The 21430-nt window shown below is 36.9% G+C and overlaps 1 protein-coding gene across 1 annotated transcript in view; it reads right to left on the minus strand.

Moving 5' to 3' along the window:
* Nucleotides 1–21430, minus strand: part of DCC (DCC netrin 1 receptor) — a 1008917-nt gene that overhangs the window by 284571 nt on the left and 702916 nt on the right. The window contains exon 9 of the mRNA XM_006919890.1: nt 7002–7156. Within this exon, the coding sequence (XP_006919952.1) occupies nt 7002–7156 (155 nt within the window). The remainder of the gene's footprint in view (nt 1–7001; nt 7157–21430) is intronic.

Genomic DNA, 21430 nt, shown 5'->3' on the forward strand with positions numbered 1-21430 from the left:
TACAAAATAGAAATGCTACCTTTTTAAAACAATGTTATAGCACAGGAACAATGGAGTTAGAAAACAATAGTTAAAGTCACATTACTATCATGTAGCACATAAGATTTATCACGCATTACAGCAGGCAGAATATAAACTGCAGTAAAAGAATCTATAAAATAGTGAAGTGATTTAAAAATGAGTTTATTTCATTTTGGTTGGGTATCACATCAAGTTAGTCAACTACAAATTTCTTGATGTGATATTTTCTAAAATACACTACCACATTTCATACTAAACCACAACAAAATTAAATATATTACTACCTTGTAATCCGAACTTTAGGATAAAATAAAGAGGAAATACATTTGATCCCACAGTATGATTTAGAACAATTAATCTTACAGATTTTCATCAAAAATCTTATCCTTAATCCTTTCAGCATTATCCTGCCCACCTTATTTTGCTTTCTATCCCCAGCAGCTTATAAAAGTCTTGACACATAGTATGTGCTCAATAAATTCTTATGAACTGCATAGGTTAAAAAGAGCTCTCAAGATGAGAGAATATAAAAATATACATATGATAAAAACACCATATTCTCTTTGTGTCTTTATTCTTCATTAGTCATGTTCACCAGATCTCCATAAAATCAGCTATATAACCAAAAAAGTTCTGTAGAAAAGCTCATCTCGGCTGTTTTATCTCTGGAGTAGCGTTTTATTCGGCTGCCCCAGCAAAATGACAATATCCCTGAAGATGCTTAAGCTCTCTTTTGCTCTAATTCCATTTAGCAAGCAATCTACTTTCACTTTTCGTAGGGCATATAACCAAACTAGGCAATTAAACCCAAAACAAATTTACTTAGGGAACCGCTTTATCCCTGGCTAAGTAACCAACCATACTTTCCCCAAACTTCTCATTATTATGACCCTTTCATGTCCTCTTTCTTCAGACTCCCTAATAGAGGTGAGAAATAATTAGCATTTTTTTTCTATATATTTCTCATCAAGAAGGTATCTTCTCTAGGTGTTTGGTTACACCACTAGAAGAGGCCTGAATTATGCTTTGTGCTCAAAACAAAAGAGAATAACAGTGAAGCAGTAGACATTGCTTAGAGAAACAGAACTTATGCTGTACCACTGTGTAACCCAAGCAACGACTAAGTAATCTTTGTCCTTCATCTTTAATTGTGTTTTGAAAGATATTCACTTTTTTTTTTTAATCTGAGAAATATTTAAGGAACTTTAAGTAACTAACCAGAGAATATATTCAGATCTAGATTCTCTGGTCTTTTAAAAACAAATAGTTTATATTATCAATGAATAACGAACTTTCCAACGTTTTCAGGGGACTAATCTGCTTGGTGACTTTTGCTTAGTTTCTACTAGACTCCTTGAGAGTCAGGACAATATCTGACTTGCTTTTACATCCTCATTTACTGGCATAGTGTCTAGATCAGTATGGTCCAACAGAACGTTCTGCAGTAATGGAAATGTTCTCTGTGCTGCCCAATATGGTAGCCAATACTCATATAGGAACTTTTGAAAGGTGGCTAATAATTCTGAGGAATCGAAATTTTAGTTTTTATATTTATTTACATTTTAAGTGCTGTATAACAGTTGAAATGTGGCCAGTATGCTTGAGAAACTAAATTTTAAATTTAACTTTCTTTCTATACATTTAAATTGAAATTTAAATAGACACATGTGGCTAGCAGTTACTGTACTGAACAGTTCAGGTCCAGAACTTAGCACAAAAGGATCATTTTTGAATGAACAAATGAAGAAAATACAGTGTGATTCCATTTGCCTTCAACTCTTCTAGCAGTGATTAACCAACCCATTCTTCCAAGCCTGCCTTTAATTCTTCCACTAATATACATCATTGTAAAAGACATAATACCTCACTTAATTGACCATTAAATCCAAATGGATTTCTTAAGCCTTCTGTTAAACCATAAGATTTTAATTTCTCACATCTTATATTTCTAACACCTGAAAATATGTTTTGCAGTGAGAGACTTTTAAAATTACAACAGCATTTGCATGCAACCAAAAAAAGAGATGAAATATCAGTGTTTATCTTTATTTCTTTCTACTATTAATCTATCATGCACCACACAACTGGACCATTGTCGATTAGCTCACGGTCAATTTTGCCACCATAGTCATCCCTAATATTCATTCAAGTCACCATGCAGTGCAGTTAATAACTGGAAACCAGCTCCAGTGATAAAAAAAAAAAAAAATGAGCTGGACAGAACAGTAATTTATTTGGTTTGCTTAATTTATAGAATCATGATAACATAACTGATATTTAATATTTCTGCCAATCATTAAGTACAGATCGGAGTCCTCCAACATCTTTTAACCAACTAGCTAGTCATAAAATGGCAATGCTGTGACACATTTTATGGGATAATAGCGTGTTTTCTGATCATAAGACTTCAAAATTTAGCTAGGGATGCAAAGATGTACATTAGGCAAAATTAGAAGACAACACAGTCTATGATAGCCTGCTAAATTATAGAGAGAAGATAATTAGGGGGAAAGTAATGCATATATATTAATGGCTGATTATATAGTAGTCAAGCTGGTTCCAAACTGTCAATAAGGTATTACATTAGCTTTGTTACCTCAGTAATTACTCTACTGAGCACAGCACTTTGTAAGTGCAGGGTAGTTGGAATTCCATTTCTACTTGATCCCGTTAGGGGCGAGGCACTTCTCTCTATTTAGTGCCTACTAGATGCCACTAAGGCTTAGAGACTTCCCATTTCATCACATTTCTTCACAACTGGGAAGAGGAGGAGTAAATAATATCTCCAATTTATAGTTGAGAAATCTGAGGTCTCAAGGATTAAGAAACTTACCCTAGGATATAGGTAGCAATGTTTGGAGACATAATGTTCAGACACTTCTCAGTTCTTTTCATAATAACCACCAAGTAGAGCCTAATTAGAATTAAATACAACAATAATAACAACAAAGTCCAGGGAAGGAGGAAAAAAGTAAATATGCCTGCTCCTCTGGTTAATATAGTCTAAAGTCACTCTACTTGGGGGTTGCTTTCGCTCAGCTTTTCCATGTAAAGGATATAATGGACTAAGAATATTCCTTACAACTCTGCAATATAAAAGGGTTTTGTGGATAATTGGGCTGTGGTCTAGCAAATAGGCTTTCCATTTTAACTCAAGCCTCTGGCCAGTATGTGGTCCATTTTAATATCATTCATGATTAAACTGCCGTAACAGCATCTTATATTATCCAAATCATAATTCAAAAATTCTCCACATGTGGTGTAAAAAGATTAGACAAGTCTTAAGCAGGCAGGGACTTATATCTGGCTGACAATATAGTGGAGAAATTATATGCCATAAAGGCAGGGGAAGGAACAGGGTTTAGCATGAGGAAGATATAATCAGTAGACACAAACCTTTCTATAAATCAAGCCTTTCTATTCCGGGTGATTATTTCATAAAGTGGATCTTAGGTTGTTGATCTCTTTAAATGATTACTGCAAAATGTATGCACTTTTGGAAACAGTTGCTGGCTGATTTATATTTCAGACATATTTTCCATTAGTGTTTATTCCTCGAGAATATGGTTTTCATAATAGAGTTGATATTTTCAAATAATATGGAAAACTTGAATTCAATTTGTATAAAAGCTATGTGATTTTAATGTACGATTACATCACATTTAGAAAAACAATGATAAAAGAAGCAACCAAATGCATAACCAGATGAGAGCCATTTTCAAAAGATCATTTTGTGAAGGAGAGAAATAATGATGGAAACATTCCCCTAACCTCCTTGTCTTTAAAATTCTGATAGTCTAGCCAAATAACAAAATCAGCCTTTGTACTTCTAAAAACACAGAAAGATCAACTTATAAGAAGGAGAGAGACAGACAGACAGACAAAGAGGATGAATGGAGGAGGAGAGGAAGAGGGAAGGGCTGAGAGGGGAAGAGAGGGATGGGTATGAGCGGGGGTGGGACAGGAAATGAACACAGGATCTCTGGGATGTTCCATCTTCCCCAGCAACTGGAGTACTACTGAGCAGGCTTGGAGAAGAGGAAGTGCTCCTTATGCTAGAAATATTTTTAAATTGCCAAAATGGAATTTTATTTTAACAATAATAGATAAAATACACATGCAGTACCTATTAGTCATGATAACATAACTTATTAATCCTAATGTCTGCAATAAAGACAGCAAGTGAGCTATACAGTACTCTTAATCAAAATGAATAGAAGGAACCGGCTAACTGTTTTGAATGTGTAAAGGATATTCTAAACATACTGTTTACCCAGGCTGAATTGTTCCTACCTATCTACTCAGTGAGAGATTAATTTTCCAAATGGAAATTCTCAGTGGAACGGAATCGGATCACTGTGCAAATGAACAATGGTCTGCAAAGGGAAGAATTCTTACTCCACACAGCGGCACAAATAGAGGTGACTTAATAGCACAATGCTGTTATGAAAGGCCAAAATATGGTTAGTGTTCTGAGGTCAATATCACTACCCTTAGTGACAAATATTCAAGGCTCTTTCGTGTTTCTAAAGCAGAAGAATTCTCCATTTTCATTTTCTTACGTGAGACAATACCATATTTTATTCAGCCAGGCATGTAGTTTTTCTATTTTGTGTCTTGTCGTCATTTATGTTAATTTTTAAGGCAAGTAAATGCTAACAGAGGCCAGTGCCCAGTAAGGTCCACTGCACAAATTCTCTCATTGCTTTCTGCATGAGGAGGAATGGGTGGTATACAAAGGACTGGGGCAGCTGTCTGTAATAAAACTATGTTTGAGAAGGTGGCCGCATAAAACATTAATTAGATATTATGCCTCAGCCATCACAGGTAATGGGCCCACAGCTGATTGGTGATTCGGTTGGAAATATTTCATTTAACAACGTCTTATCATTATATACTTAGAATATTTGCTTTCTCAAGAAGCTTCTGATATCCACAAGAGCTGTTCCAGCATTATAAACATGTGCTTTTCTAAGTGCTTCAGACAGTGTGGGGCAGTGTTAAGAACGGAGTAGATGTTCATTAAATGTACTTATTAATCAAATCATGTCACTGTTTTTGTTTTATAAACTTAAGTGTGATACAGATCATTACTGATTTTTTTTAATTAATAATACTAAAAATGGCAGAAAATGTATCCTGAGTAATTTCCCTTTTTTTTTAACGGAATGGAACATTATTAATCAGTGTCAAAATAGAAAATACTTTCCTGTCTTTTGTCTTGGAAAACTTAGCATTAAAAAAAGTGAGTTAAAAAGAAAAAGAAAAAGAAAACATTGGAAGTTGATTTCTTAAACTGGTGCTTAGAAATAATGGTATTGATAGAAGAAGGAAAAAAAACATTGCTTAGCCTTAGAAAGTGAGGCTGACTACTTAGGATTTTTATCAGAAAACTAAAACAATGTTAGGGATACCAGTGGGGTTAGGAAGTGAAGAATTCGGATAATCCATAGAAATTCGATCCTTTGAACATGAACGTGCTTCTAAAGTTTAAGTTCTACCATTAGAAAATTGACCAAGATATTTTTTTTAGAGAATTTCTGATGGGTTTTTAAACCATCAGTCTGTATATAACATGGCATATATCATTTCTGAAAATATATATTTTCACTTAATTTGTTTTTATTTAACTTTATAGATTAAAAATACCAAATATGTGTAAAAAAGTTATTAATTCTCTGTATATGATCTATGAAGAGTAAGTCAACAAAGAAGGCTCAAGTAGAGACTTAACATAGACATTGTGAAGAGAAAAATGACATTATCTAGTGATTTAAATCCCAATAGCGACAAAATCTTCTTAAGAACAGAAAATCCAAAAGTAGACCAGCTTCAAGGGGACACAACCAGAGAAGATGCAGAGGCCCCATGCTCAGGAGGGCCCTGCATAGAGCGTGGCTTAATACCCTGCTGTAGCTTCTGTGTCTTGCAAATTATTTAGCTGCTCCTGCCTGGGAGCCTGCATTTCCTAAAGACCACCTGAAACCTACACATTATTATGCCTTTTAAGATGCTGTTTGAGGTTTAATTTCTGGAGGCGAATACTTCTAAGACATGTACAGCATACAGCTTAGCCCAGTTTCCCTCCTCCCCAATTCGTTATCATCTTGTCTTTGTAGCGTTGGCCAAATGGAAGGAAGAATGAAGAGTTTGCCAAGTGTCGACCATGATACCAGCACCCAGACTGCGTATCGGCATGCTCCTGCTCTCACCTCTTCAACAAATTTTAAACATTTTAAATAAATTAAAGCTGCCAAACTGTTCATCAGTAATCAGTATTTTCAAATTACATTAGACGATTCGTAGAAAAACCAAAACTGTATGAGATACAGTAACAATTTTCGTACATACAGTTTGGGAGCTGTTCCTTTACGAAGGTAGAAATCGCTAAATTATAACTTAGTCAAAGAACATTCAGCCGCTTTACTTTGTGATCATGTAGCTTAACGCAGTGATTTAAGTTGGAGGCTAGTGAGATTGCCTGATAGCCATGATCACTTTACGTTTCTTGAGACATGGCTCCCTTTGGGAAGCTTCTTGAGAGCGTTTGGTGCATGTTTAAGTTCCTTAATAAGTCCCTGTACTTAGAAGTGCTATGACATTGTTATTTTACTTTCAGTGTTACATTCTCATAGATAAACTTGGAAAATCTGAAAAATCAATGAAGGAGGCTGAAACTGGACGCTGACGACAAAGTACTGGCAGGTAGAACAAGTCAGTCTCTTATGTAGGAAGTAAATACATAGATTCTCCGGATGGCTCAGACCTTTATAGTTGTTAATTTGCCATTACGGAGACATGGCTTAAGTGGGAAGGCCATTTTGTTAAGAAGTTATCTTACCTGTAACGATCCTCAAGTTAAATATGTTGCTTCAAAAATCTTCCAGTTTTTCCAGATATTTCCTGCCTATGAAAGGACCAGGATATTGCCAGTGAAAATAAATACCTTCTAAATGGTTCTCTTCCCTTTCCATACTCACACTCAGGCTGAGTGGCCACTTTGATGGGCTGAGAACTCTCCCCTGGTCCCCACTCGTTGTAAGCCACAACTCGGAAGGTGTACATGGCTTCTGGCTTCAGGTTTCCCACAGTTAGCTGAAGGGACCCAGGCTGGGATGTATTCAATGCTCGTTCTCTGGGAAATGAAAGTTGCAGAGAAAGATTATTCCAACATGAATACTTTTAGCCAAAACCTTAGTTAATGTGCGAGAGGAGCGAGATGGAACAGAAGGTTGCTTACTCATGAATGTTGACTCTGGGACGTAATTCAAGATTCTGAGAAATAAACTGCCTGGAAGGGCCCACAAATAAGTGCTGTACGGTTACTTGGGAGTTCAAGTTTTTGCCATTTCCATGAAACTTGCAACCTGAAGTCTTTTCCCTTGACACTTTACAACTGAGCATCCAAACTCACAACAAAAAGCTATTAAAATAAGGAGAAACATCTGGAATGTAGACAGGAAGATGCGTTCATAAACATCCAGCTAATGACAGAAATCGAAGTTTCAAGTATTCCACAAATTGGTCTTTGTCTGTATTGCCAACCAATGCATTTTCTTTCATTGTACCAAAGGAAAAGGCAGATGCTAAGTGCTGATGTGCATGCAGAGTGAGCTCCTGCAGTTACGTTAAGAGCAACTGGCTAAAGGAAGCAGATCCCCTTCTGCGTGGTGAGAAACTACAATACGCGTCTACTTGCCTTGTTCCTCGAGCCACGCCTGTGTGTCCAATTCATTTCCCAATTAAAAACTTCCCCAGTGGTTCCAAACAAATGAATCAATCTGCTGATCACGGTTGGATTTACAAAATATATTAAGAAAAGACGAACTCTATGGACATGAATGCTGACACAGAAGAAACAAGAACTGCTGAAGTATTCTTTAAGGACACACATGATTTTAGACATTTACATCCTCATTGGTCTCATGTGATTAATCGAATGGATGTAGAAGGAACTCCTTCTTTGCTACTCCACTGTTTCTCAAGGTTTCTATTTCTAGATAATATCTCTTACATCTCAGTGGAATTAAATGTACGTTTTAATTTCACCATTCTGTTTAATTTTGTTTTGTTCTGTTTTACTTATTTGTTTTGGGAGATATTTCAAATGAATCCTATTTTCCCGCCAGGGCGAATTAGGCTTTCAAAAGGAAAAATAAAAACAAAGTTCTAAGGGTATGAATCGTGATTCCTGGGGCTATGTGACTAAGTTTAACCAACGAGTCTGAGTAAAGACGATGTGTGCTGTTTCCAGGAAAAACACACACATGGTTTCCCCCAAGTCCTCTTTTTCTATCTGTGGGCTTGAGGCAGGCAAGCACAGTGACCTCAGACATATATTGATGACAAAAAGTCAAAATTTGCAAAAAAATTCTGGTGAAGAACTAAAAAAGAACTGTCTTTAAGCATCTTTTTTCTACTTTATAGAGTCAAATAGTTTTGAGCCATTATTTTTATAGCAGTTAGCATTATTTTATTTAGTACCGCTAATAATTAAAGTATGCATCCTGGGTGGTCACCAGGGGCTAGGGAGTGGAAGGAATGAGAAGTTAATATTTAATGAGTACAAAGTTTCATTTGTGTTAGATGAGAAAGTTCTGGAGATAGAAGGTGTTAATAGTTGCACAACAAAGTGAATCATTTAATGCCACAGCACCCTATACTCAAAATCATTAAAACTGTAAATATTATGGTATGTACATTTTATCACAACAATAACAACAACAACAACAATAATAATATCCTGTATGAATCTGGAATAGCCCAAGATTTAGGTATTTCTTTATGAGTACTATATTAAGTTCCTGCAAGGCTGAATTGTGACATATAGTGGGGAAGGGGTCTGGATGGGATTCAACAGTAACCTAAAGTGGGGAAAGGTAATGCTCCCATGTACCACATATCACACTGCTCTCTTCGACCAAACTTAGATTATTTAGGACAATAAGTTGCTTTTTAAAAGAAAATCCTTACAATCATATTATATGCCTTATGGATGTAGATTTTTGCTTACTTTTCTTTCAGCAGAAGAGCTTTTATATTTATATTTTATATTTATATATTGCCTCGTGTAGCACTTTTATATAGGTTTTATTATCATTAATTTACTGAGGTAAAAGGAGATTTAGAGAATCACCTCCCCCCGCCCCCAGAAGACTCACAGTTAATGGATATCACAGTTATGAATGAAATCTGGGGCTTTATCCTCTACATCTAGTACTGATATCATTCGACAGTAATGGTAAAAGGAAGGGCCTATTTGGATCATTGGCACTTTGGGTAGAAAACATGAGACGCTAAAAGGGAGGAAGGCACACTAGGCATTGAGAAACCACTGCGAGGGTGAACCTGTCTATGATCCGACACAAGTCATTTCATAATATCTCTTCTAGACCTTTGAGCAACATAGTTGTCATTGAAGCTCATATTTGCATACCATACTTCTTGGGTACCTATAAAGAAAGACAGCTCTCAAAATTGGCTTTATTTTTATAACAACTAAATAATTTAGATGAACTACCTGTCTTCCAGGACTTGTTGGTATACCCCTTTGAACGGGCATTCTTCAAAGGAAAAAGGAAGCAAGAAAATTTTGGCATGCACGAGTGAAAATGTTCAAAATCATACAATGACAATATCATTCATATAAAAAAGGGGAAGTTCAAGATAAGTTGACTGAAGTAAAGGGAATAAGTCACCTGTGCTTTCTAGAATCCATACTTGCTATAAATCCATTCTCTAAAAAGCCAGAGTATAAATATACAGTCTGTCTCCTCCTGCTGGCTGTAAAAGCTATAAGCAACTTGCCCTTTGACCTTTACAGGGAGACCAAGAAAAGTTCCTTAACAAGTAGCATTTTTTCCTTATAAATCCTAGTGTTTGGTGCTCTAGGTTACATGGTTGAGGTTTCCTGGAAAATAACTGCTATGTTCTAAGAGTACAAACTTTGATCCGATAACAATAATGCTGAGCTCAGTCAGCAAGAAATGAAACATGGAGGCATGAAATGCAAACCTAGGCAGGTGGCATTGAGACTTAACTCTGGTTAGGCTATAGTCCCCTGTGTCTAGAACAGGCCCCTGCTCTGATTTGTACTCACAATGTAATGCCTTATAATAACAGCTTTTTCTAGTTTGTGTGTGGTTTGTGTGTGTGTGTGTGTGTGTGTGTGTGTGTGTGTGTGTGATTAGTTTTCCCCATTTTATCTTCTATTGACAGATAAATTCTTCTAACATATACAATCCATCAACTTCCCGCCTCAGACCTGGCGCTGGCTGTCATTCTCTGGTTAATACAATCTCAGCTTTGGGACAAGATCCAAAGACCTTCAAGAGGTGGCTGAAACCTTTGCACACTCATCTGCAATGAGTCACTGTGCCTTGCAACAACACCATATCCATCCCTGCTTCTCTGTCTTTTGTCATTCTGCCTTTCATTCATTTCGTTTTGTTTCATTTCAATTAGCCTGGAGTTACCTTCTCCCGACTTGGTTTCTTTTTGGTTTGCCAAAAGCTTGTTCATTCTTCAAATCCAACTCAGATGAAATCTCCTGACTGGAGGTTCCTACCATGATGTCAGTAGCATGAAATCATCTCTCTTTTGTGCATTTGTTGATCTTGGTTTACACATCTACTGTAGCACACAGCCCACTGTATTAATGGACACATCCATCTCTTTGACTCAATCATGAATAATTTTAGAAGAGAAAACATATTCCACTCCCATTTTATTGACAGTATATATGCCCATGGAGTATAAAGAATGGCTATGTTGCTGGTGCTCACATTTTTTAAAAAGTAAATGCACAACTAAATGAAAAATATTTTAATAGAATAACTGCATAATATTTCCACATATTATGATCTCATAAACGCTTAGAGAGCTGGGTTCTCAATTCTGGATTCCATCTCAGCTTGGTCAGGTGGCCTTCGGCATGCCACTCACCTTCCTGGATCTTATTTTCATTATTTAAAAACAGAGCGAGTGGGATTGACTCAAAGAAGTCTTTCTAATCTAATATTCTTTATTGGGAATAAAAAATCACCTGTGTGTATATGTGTGTGTTTTAGCTGAATTCAGTGCTTACATTTCAGAAGTAAACAGAGTTTAAAGATTAAGCATGATACTGTCTCTTAGTGGAACATTTGTAACAACCTCTCTAGTTTATATATTAAGTAAACACATTTTGTCTTGCCTAAGGTACCAGGGCGGTAACATTTAGTTACAGCTGTGAGGTGAGCGACAAATGCTGTCTTGATGTATGGAATACCTAATTAGTTGCTTCAAGGGAGAAGAGTTATAGTAATGTTCCTTTGTGAGGAAGGAACTATGTTTTTTTTTTTTTTAATGTAAAAGTTTTTAACATCTTTTATTCACTCCACGTGCATTTTTTATTACTTTAGTGAAAGCAAGAATGAGATTTCAAAGCTGAATTTTTTTTTCTTGCAGGATCAACCCTTTTTAGGGTTCACAGTGACAACAGCAACAGCCACCCAGATGCCATGCTTCTTATTACCCCAGAACCATAGGCTTTGGAATCAGGGCTATCTTGAAGAGAAAGTTGGTTCAGAGGTGATTCACCACCAGACAAAGCACAGTGCGGAATGGAGATCATTTTCTTGGTCAGAGGTATTTCCACTCCATTTTGGTTAAAAGTTCTTTTTTTTTTTTCTTGAATTGTTAAAAAAAAGCATAGTCTGAGAAACAGGCTTTTGAAAAACTTGTTTTAATGTAATTTCTGTTTCAGAATCTAGTAAATATCCAAGAGACTAGTAACATAACAAATAGTTACTGCAACAACAAATAAAAAGCTATGTTTTCATGGGAAAAAAAAAAAGGTTTGTGGTTTCAAATTATTTATTTTGTTTAGTTTCAGCCAATGCCCCCATAGTTAATGACTCCGTTCTGAGTCCTCTTCTCATTGTATTTTTGGGGGATGACGCATCTTATCCTTCTCTAGCTGCAGTTATCTATATGCTCGCATATCTGTGTGTGTGTGTATGTTTGCGTGTATGCATGCAAGCATGCATGCAAGCATGTATGTATGTATGTATCTAGCCTAAACTTCTCCTCAGAGCTCTCGTTTCTTATTTTCAAGGTCCTACTTGACATTCTCACTTAAATACTCTAAACGTATGTCAAACCAAAATGTTTAAAACTGAATTTATGCCCTTCGTTCCAAACCTGGATCTTTTCCAGCATCCTCCTCTCAGCAAATTGCCCTCCCATTCACCCATTTAAATAACTCAGAGACCTAGGAACTATCCTTGAAAACCTCCTTTCTCTCACCACTAATGTCTAATCCATTACCTGGTCCTGTCAATTTTGCTTCCTAAACATCTCTAGAATCTGGCTCTACTGCTCCATCTCCACTGACACACCCTTGGTCTGATCCACCATCATCTCTTGCCTGGACTTCTGCAACAGCCTGCTAACTGGCTTCCCAACATCCACTGGCTGACTTTTGGTCTAACTTCCACTCTGCAGCTACTGTCTTCTTTTCAAAATGCAAATCTGATTATGGCCTAGACATTTGATTTCTTAACTTCTACAGAAGCATTGTCCTTTCCTTTAGAGCTTTTAACTCAGTGTGTAGCTATATATTCATCAGTCAAATGATCCTCCCAATGTTGCTAAACCGCTTGCAAAGAGACTGTTGGCTTCTCTATTATTTCCAACACAAAGCTGGACATAGTCAACTCATAAGTGAATAATGGTCATTCATTTATGTATGGCATTTGTAGATGGCATGTTTCATTTTTCAACATATCTTCAATCCATTGGAAGAATTCAATTACTGTTCTCTCATTCGATGATCTAAGAACATTTTGAGGCAGAAAGGACAGGGCTTCTACATTTTACAGAGAGGCAGAGTGAGAGGAGGGCTAACTCTGCCAAGCTCTAAGTCAGGGCCAGAAATGTGCTGCTTTGGATTTCTTTCCATCACAACACACTCCCTTCCTAGACAACAAGCTTCATCCGCTGCACAGTCCTCGACTCTGCGGAGCAGGGAAAGAATATGTAAACACCATGTTGAAAACCTAATGCACAGTGAATTCTGAAATGAATCCTCCATGTCAATCATGGAAAGCCGGTCTCTAATCCTGAGCAGTGAGGACAGGTTTCTGAGGCAGCATAAAGCAATATAAAGCATACAGTGTTGCAATTGCAAAGACTCAGTACAGTCTTTGTTCTGCCACAAAATAAGTATGTGACCTTGAGCAAGTCAGGGGCTATCTTGGAGCTACCCTGCTTCATTTGCAAAATGAAGATACCGGTCCTTATCTGCATACCTCACAGGGTTATTGTGAGGATTAAATTGAATGATGCTCATGAAAGTGTTTTCACTCTCTCTTCTGAACTCCCACAGTACTTTATATGTACCTCTTTTACGAAAAATATCTTTTACTTTGTATGGTATAGTGAGGAGATCACTGGGCTAGAAATCTTGTATTTAAATCCTGCTTTTAATATTTACTAGTCGTGTGCTCCTTAGGCAATATTTTTTAGACTTTCTGAACAGAGCAAGGCATCCTCTTCTGTAATGTGCAGATTATCATATCTGCCTTATCTGAGGATCAAATGGGCTAATGCTTGTGAAAGTGATAAAATCCTTTCTCAATATGAATTAGGAAATATCTGTATTTCATTGATTTCCGTTTCCAACCCACAGGATGATTTGCACACGGCACTAGCGAAGAAGAATCGAGTGCTTTTGATGCACCAGGCAACGAACAAGTGTTTAGGCACTTTTTCTTAATCTAACACTCATCACAATCTTACATGTCAGATACGATTATTATCCCACATGGGGAAAGTAAGGCACCAGTAAGTGACCCAAGGCTACACAGCTCGTAAAATTCAGAGTCAGGTTTGAAACTCTTACAGTTCAATTCCAGAGCTGCACAGCCTTCATCTTTCACCTACACTGTCACACTCCATAGTAATTTTAGATTATTAAATGGGACGTACAATATTCTATATATACATTAAAGAGTCTGCTATTGTGGTTTATATGTGGTAAATAAATGACGCATATCAACTTGGCCATTAAGTCAGAAAATTATCAGAAATAAGGCTATAGAAGAAATCCATGTCATAATCCTACAAAGATGAAGCTTCTTTCTCTTCCAGGTTAATCCACTTAGGAGGAAACGATTGAGAACACCTGGTTTTGGAGTCAGGTCTGCCTTAAATCCTGGTTCTACCACTTACTAGCTCTATGACAGAGGTGTAAACTTCTTTAAGCCTCATCTGGATAATGTTTTGCTGTGAAGATTAAATAGATAATTGACATAAGATGCTTAGTTTGGTATCTGGCACAGTAAGGGCTCAATAAATGCCTGCTCTCATTATTCCTGCTTACTCTGTGGCCTTAGGCGAGGGATTTAGCCCTTCCTCCCCTAAGCACCATCCCTAAGTACAAAGTAAAAGGAAGCTGGACTATGATTCCCAAGATCACTTTCAACTCTAATGATTTTTAGGTCCTAGGAGGGGACAGTTGGATATCCCCAAAGGAATTCTGTCTCTGTGAATTCTGGCTTCCAATTTCTAGAATTTATGCTACTCTCTGGTTTACGGAATGAAAGCACCCAAAGAGCTGAAATTAAAAAAAAAAAAAAAAATGCACTTGCATTATTGACACCCTTAACCAGTCAGAGAGATTAATGATAATTTGAGCTAGAATAATGTGCCTGACGAAGTCATTGCTAATCCAAGGCAAACATCCAATCCACTGCCTTCTAAAAAGCTATTTTGTTAAGGAGCTGAATAAATGAATATGAGCAAATGAGCATCACCGCTAACAGCTCAGAAACATATGGCATATATTGACTCTAGTAGAGAGCTAGAAAACACAAAATGAACCAGGATATTGAAATCAAATTTCAAAATCAACTTTTTTTCTCTCAATGAAAAAAAAAAAGAAGTTTTTCTTGAACTGCAGCTTATTCATCCTCCTCATCTGCACAATTTGTTTATCAGTTAAGGAAAAAATCTATTAAGAATACCACATCTGTATCTCTGCCACCTTTACTACATCTGTTCCAATCAGTAAATGTCTCCAGAAGTCATGAAACTAGATACTTGGGTACAGAATTATAAATAATAACTAGTCTCAATCATCAGGGAGGGAAATATACACATACTCACACACACCCAAAACCTGACAAAAGGTTGTATGCATATGCTACAATAGCGATGTCATCAACGTAAAAGGGGAGGATGAAGGAGAAATTGATGACTATGGACCTGGAGGACCTTGGAGGGTTTCACATAGTAACTGACATTTCAGTTAGGGCTTCAATTCAACAAGTATGTTGTATTTACTATGGGTTAGGTGTTCCTCTAAATGCTGAGAACGGCTCAATGAATAAAGGAGATAAAAACATCCCTGCCCACATGAAGCTTATATTCTGGTGGCAAGAAAGGGGATTCAGGAAGCAATAAGTAGAAGGTAATAAAGCTGTGAAGAAAATTAAGGGCATAGGAAAAAGGGCATAGGGAACGTAGGGGTCAGGTCAGACCTCCCAGGAAAGGTGTCATTTTGGTGAAGACTTAGTGGAAGTTAGAGAATAATCTTCGTAGATCTCTGAGGGGAGAAACATTCTAGGCAGATTGAACAGCAAGTGGAAAGGTCTTGAAAGTGGAGGATTCTTGGTATATTCAGAGGAGTGAGAAACTAGTAAGAAAATAGTAAGACTAGGAAGTGATAAAGCTAGAAAGGTGACAAGGGGCCAGATCAGGAGGACTTCTGTTTTTATTCCAAATGAGACAGGGAGTCACTGGAGGGTTCTGAAGCAGAGGAATGACACCATCTGACATATGTGTTTAAAGGTTTACTCTAGCTGCTATGCTGAGAAATGATTTGGGAGGTTTCTTGGCATAGTTCAGATGAGACTTGATGGTAGTCAGATGGGGCAAGAAGTGATATCATATGTTTTATTTATATTTGTTTATTTGATTTTAACTTTTTTATTATGGAAGATGCCATTATGGATGATGTAAAAATTAGGCAATAATATAATAAACCATTTTATTCCCATCACTCAGACCAAAGTATGAAGTCATAACCATTAGTATTATTTTGTAGCAAATATCAAGTATCATATTGTTTCATGGATTCAAGATGTATTTTGACAGTATTGCCAAGATTTGATGATGAATTTGGTATAGGATGTAAGAAAAAGGATTAAGGAATACTCCAAGGATTCTGGCCTGATTAATGAGAAATACACAGATTTCACTGAGATGGAGGAACTACTGGAATGATAAAGTATTTGAAGGGGGGGTTGGATTGGAGGAAAACAAGTATTTGGTTTTGATTATAAGTTTGACACACTCGTGGAAATCTAAGTTGAAAATTCAAGTAGGAATTTGGATGCATGATGCAGGGAAAACATCAGGAACAGAGATACATCTTTGGAAGACATCAGCATAATGACAAAATTTAAAGTCCCAAACTGAATGAAAAAAAAAAAATCTCCAAAGCTTCTGTATTAGGACAAGCCCATATTCACAGGTTAGGATGATTGGGAGTAAAAAGTAAAAGAGCCTAAAAATCAATAGCCAGAGGCACTGGAGTAGAAATGGGAGACTGTGTGTAATAGAACCCAGGGAAGAATGAGTTCACGAATAGGGGAGTAATCAAATGTGACAAAATTTGATGACTATTAAAGTCACGTGAGAGCCAGAAACTGACTACTTGGTTTAGCACCATGGAGGTCACTGGTAAATTCTGATAAGAGGAGTGACTGAAATTCTAGTGGTGGAATCATGATTAGAATATGAGGTAAGGTTTTGGAAAACAGTTAGACAATTCCTGGAACATTGCTACAAAAGGGAACAGAGAATGGAGTGATAGAGGAGAGAAATGGGATCAAGGGAGAATTCGTTGAGAGAAAAAAATACAACTGCCTGCTTGTACGCTGATGGACGTGACCCACAAGAGTGGGAAAAATCAATGATGAGGAGAGAGAAAAAATGGCCGAAGTTTTGTTTGTAAGGAAGGGTGGGATCTAGTGTAGAAGTGAAGGTTTGAACTTAGTTAAGAGTCTGTGCGGTTCTGTTACAGAAATTTTAGGAAAGGCAGATTATACACTTAAAGACACACTGGGGTAGTTAAATTAGATATGGAAGCTTATAGAACTTCCATTCTGATTGCTACTATTTTTCAGGAAATGAGAAGCCAGGTCAACTAAGAGTGAGGGAAGAGGGAAGGTGTTAGAGATTTGAGAAGAGAGAAAAGGCATGAAATATTATTAGAAGCATGTGTGAGAGAGGTTGACAGATATGTGTAATACAATCTCTGACAGAATTAAGGGGGGACTTAAGATGAATAGTTATGAATTTAAAGACTAGTCAGAACAGTTATATATTTTCTTCCCGTTATATTCACTACACGTGTGCAAGTAAAGAGTAGGTAGAAAATTACATTTATGTGGGTTGGTATTTGCCAAGAAATCAATATGAAATGAGAGAGTGGCAAGCAAAACATTGGTGTTTATAATAATTGGCCATGAGATTTTAGCTATTTAACAAGGAAAACATGAAAGATAAGAAATAATGAAAACACTGTAGAATCACTGAATTGTTGGTCTCTAAGGACTCGAAGGTTTGCTGTAATCAGAGTCTTAAAGAGAAGACAGGAAAATAAACTTCTAGCAGGTGAGATGAAAGTGTGATATCTGAACAGAGATCACGGAGAGGCTGCAGTGATTGGTGTTGAGGACTCTGGACCCTGATATGACCACAGAAGTGACCAGCCTCGGGGGAACTAAGGATTGATCCTTGGGCTGGGAAGACAAGAAAGATTTCAATAGATAAAGAAAGGATAAAATGGTCTTATAAGTAGGAAACAGTGAGCAGTTATGAAAATAAATGTTTCCTTAAAAAGTGCCAACTTTTTATTATTATTATTATTATTATTATTATTATTATTATTATCATTACCTACCTACTACCCTTTGAACATTATTTGCAGTCTTTTTTTCTATATTGTCTCTGAGCTCACAGTATTTCAAGCCCCTCCATCCTGCCTATATGCAGTGACTGACCTGGATGCTTCACTTGAATTCTTTCGATTAGTTATGAGAGTTAGAATTTATCTTCCCTTTGTCAATTATAGCAGAAAGATGTTATTCTTGTTTTTTTTTTTTTTTACATAATCAAATACACAGAAGTCACACATCTGACAAACAGTAGTTCCATTTCCAAATCTAGCCATTTGGAACTCAGTGATATATTTTAACCATTACAAATTATAGAAACCACATTCTACCTATAGATGGTTTAGAGATAGACTTCTTCAAAGGAGTCTGAAAGTTATTACGTGCATGTCTTAATGTAAAAATTTTATATTTAAATGTAAGAACCTTCACATTTTTTAGCAGTGGAGTGAGTGATCCAAACTGTATTTCAAAAAGATAACTACAGACAGTGAAGAGGATGGATTAGGAGGTGAGAAGCTATTGTCAGAGATCAGGTAAGTGACAATGAAGAACACAGAATAAAAAGAGCATGGCTGAGCTGGGGCCAAATTGGATCTGACAGGATTTGATGACTAAGGGCACTACTGAGAGGCAGAGAGGAGGAAAACATGACTTGGGTTTCCCTCTGTCCCTTTTTGGTCATCAAGATAAAAGGTACTAATATAAACTAAGAAAAGAGAAGAAAAAGTATATTTAAGGAGGAAGCAGTGAGGATGATTTTGGACAGGTTAGATTTAAGAAGCCTCCACGAAATCCATGGGGATACATCAAGACAACTGGGCAAGAATGATTACCTCCGGCTCTCACAACTGTACACACTGAGATCCAAAGAGCTTATGAGACTTATCAAAAGGTCACAGAGTTAAACAGACGCAGAGATAAGACTAAAACAAATGCCTGTTTCTTCATGGTAATGAATGATCTTAGGGAACACAGGCTCTGTGTGTGTGTGTGTGTGTGTGTGTGTGTGTGTGTGTGTGTGTGTGTGTGTGTGTGTTTCTCTCCTTTGATTTTAAGGCCAGGTCAAACTGTGGGGAGGAAAAAAGAAACTTAAAAAAGGATATACTTTAACTGTTGCTGTGAACTAGAAAGGAAAGTATTTTGAGACACAGCGTGAAAGAAGTTGTACTGTTCCATCTGGTTATCACACTGCAGCATTTTGAACTGAATACCACTCTGGCCAGCCCAACCATTGTTGTCTATTTCAAACCCCCAAGGTGTTCCTAAAGATCGTCATGTGTTTAAAGCACTCACAAATTAGAGAGACCAGAAGTCTCACCCTTGAATCCCAGCTTCCCCCCACATGCTCTCTACTAGCACTTCAATAGGCACTAGAATACTTTTGACAGCCACCTAGACCATTCTTCTCCACAAGAATGAATGATGATAGCCAGGACTGGGGTGAGCTCAACCCTGAGAACAACTAGAGCTCATCGGGGCACTTCGTTCTCTCTCTCTCTCTCTCTCAATTTCTCAATCTCTCAATCTCTCTCTCTCTCTCTCTCTGTCTCTTTCCCCCTCCCTCTCCCCCTCCCTCCTTTCTTTTTCTCCCTCTCTTTCTACTTCCTCATGCCACCACCACCAAAAATTATTTCATATACGTAGATGCATGAAACAGGTTAAATCTCCTTTGGCTGGTAAATTTTACAGAAAGTGAACGTGGTCCTTATTCGGAGATGAAGGAAGCAGCAGTCACGTCCCAGAGAACCCCGACTACCAATGGGTGTCCACTTTAGACTGGTTATATATAAGAGGAGGTTTAACATGGAAGAAACGATGCAGAACTCAGAACCCAGCCAAGCCAACAGACACTTTAGAAAGACCCTAGTTGCTCCATAAAAATCCTCATCTATTGTAGAACACGATGATGTTCCCGCCCCATGTAAGAGGCACAGGGAGGTCTGTCGAGGACATCTGTAAGTAGGTGTTCTTCTCTACAGAGTCTGGGAATTCGGCGACATAGTGTTTCTCTGAAGCAAACTGAGCTTTCCCATGCTGATCTCTTTGAGCACCTTTAACTGGCATTATAGAAATCCCAAAGGCCCGTGGGGAGGAGAGAAACTTAGAAAATGCCTAAGGAATAGAATGGAAAGATCTATTAAGACAGCATCCTACCTCTCTGACTCCTTCTAAGTGAGATGTTTACAGAGTGGCTTTGCTTCAATCTTAAATAAATTTTTTCCAAACACTGAACATGCTTATTGTATTCAAATGTACTTGTTCAAATGTCAATAATTAATGACCTATACTAATAATACCAACCATATGGGCATTTGATAAACATTGTAAAATTCCATTTCAAACAATACGGCAAACTAGATATTATATAAAAAAAATCCTTATGTGTATAGCACACCTAAAATGTTAGGGAAATTATTAAAAATATCTTTATTTTTTTTTTTAAAAATTATCCATGAATATGCTAGCAGCAGAGTAAGAGAACTGTCATAGTGAGAAAAGTGACCTGTGGATCTGGTGTTTGCCTGAGGGTATTTGCCCATCAATAGAAATCTAGAGCTAGAAATTTTAGAAACCACCAAGGGAAAAGAATAGGAAACAAAGCTTGCAGATAAAGTAGGATAAAAGGGCTGATTGGGAAATCCTGCATATCGCCAGGATCCTAAAAGAGCAAACCTCAGTGGGTAAACTAGAAAATGAAATTAGCTTCATGAAAGAACTGATGAATGAATATACATGGCTATCTCATCCTTAGCTTACTTGGAATAGACAAAAAAAAAAAAAATCTGCCTGAGAATTCTTTACCAGAAGTCTGTATTTATTCATTGGACTTTTCAATAACCAATAAAATATCAGTATGAGACCTGTATGAATCAAATAAATCTTAAATAAAATTTTGTTTAACTTGGGCTCATTTTGGTAAAGCAAATCCTCCCAGGAGTATGTGCTTTAAACTTTGGCCTCAAAAATTCCCTCGGTTAAACTTCTAAGGACTGGAGTTAACCAGCAAGAACCATCCAAACATGGGAGGAAACAGACACCGGGAGGAAGAATCAGCAAGAACAAATCACAAATCAGACTCGCAAAGACTGCAGACATTAGAATCATCAAATAAGGAACACTAAGTAAGTTTAATTAACTTAAAGAAATAAGAAAAGATATTACATAGTTTATTCTTATAAAAGAGATTGGAACTTATCCAGTATGTACCTTAGACTTATAAACCTAAATTCAAAGTCTTAAAATTGTGAAAGATTTTGAAGGGGAAAACATTGAGAAAACAACAACAAATGACAGTAGATTGTACTCTTGAAACCAGACACACTCAGCTCGCTTTTGTATATTAGCAACAACTTCTTTCACAAAGTAGAAACTCTTATACGACCTTTATATATATAACCTAATTCAATCCTAACAAAAACCTTGCAAGGTAAGTATTATTATTTCCTCTTTATTGGAGAGTA

The sequence above is a fragment of the Pteropus alecto genome, unplaced genomic scaffold, assembly GCF_000325575.1.
Source record: "Pteropus alecto unplaced genomic scaffold, ASM32557v1 scaffold146, whole genome shotgun sequence".
In the NCBI taxonomy this organism is placed as follows: Eukaryota; Metazoa; Chordata; class Mammalia; order Chiroptera; family Pteropodidae; genus Pteropus; species Pteropus alecto.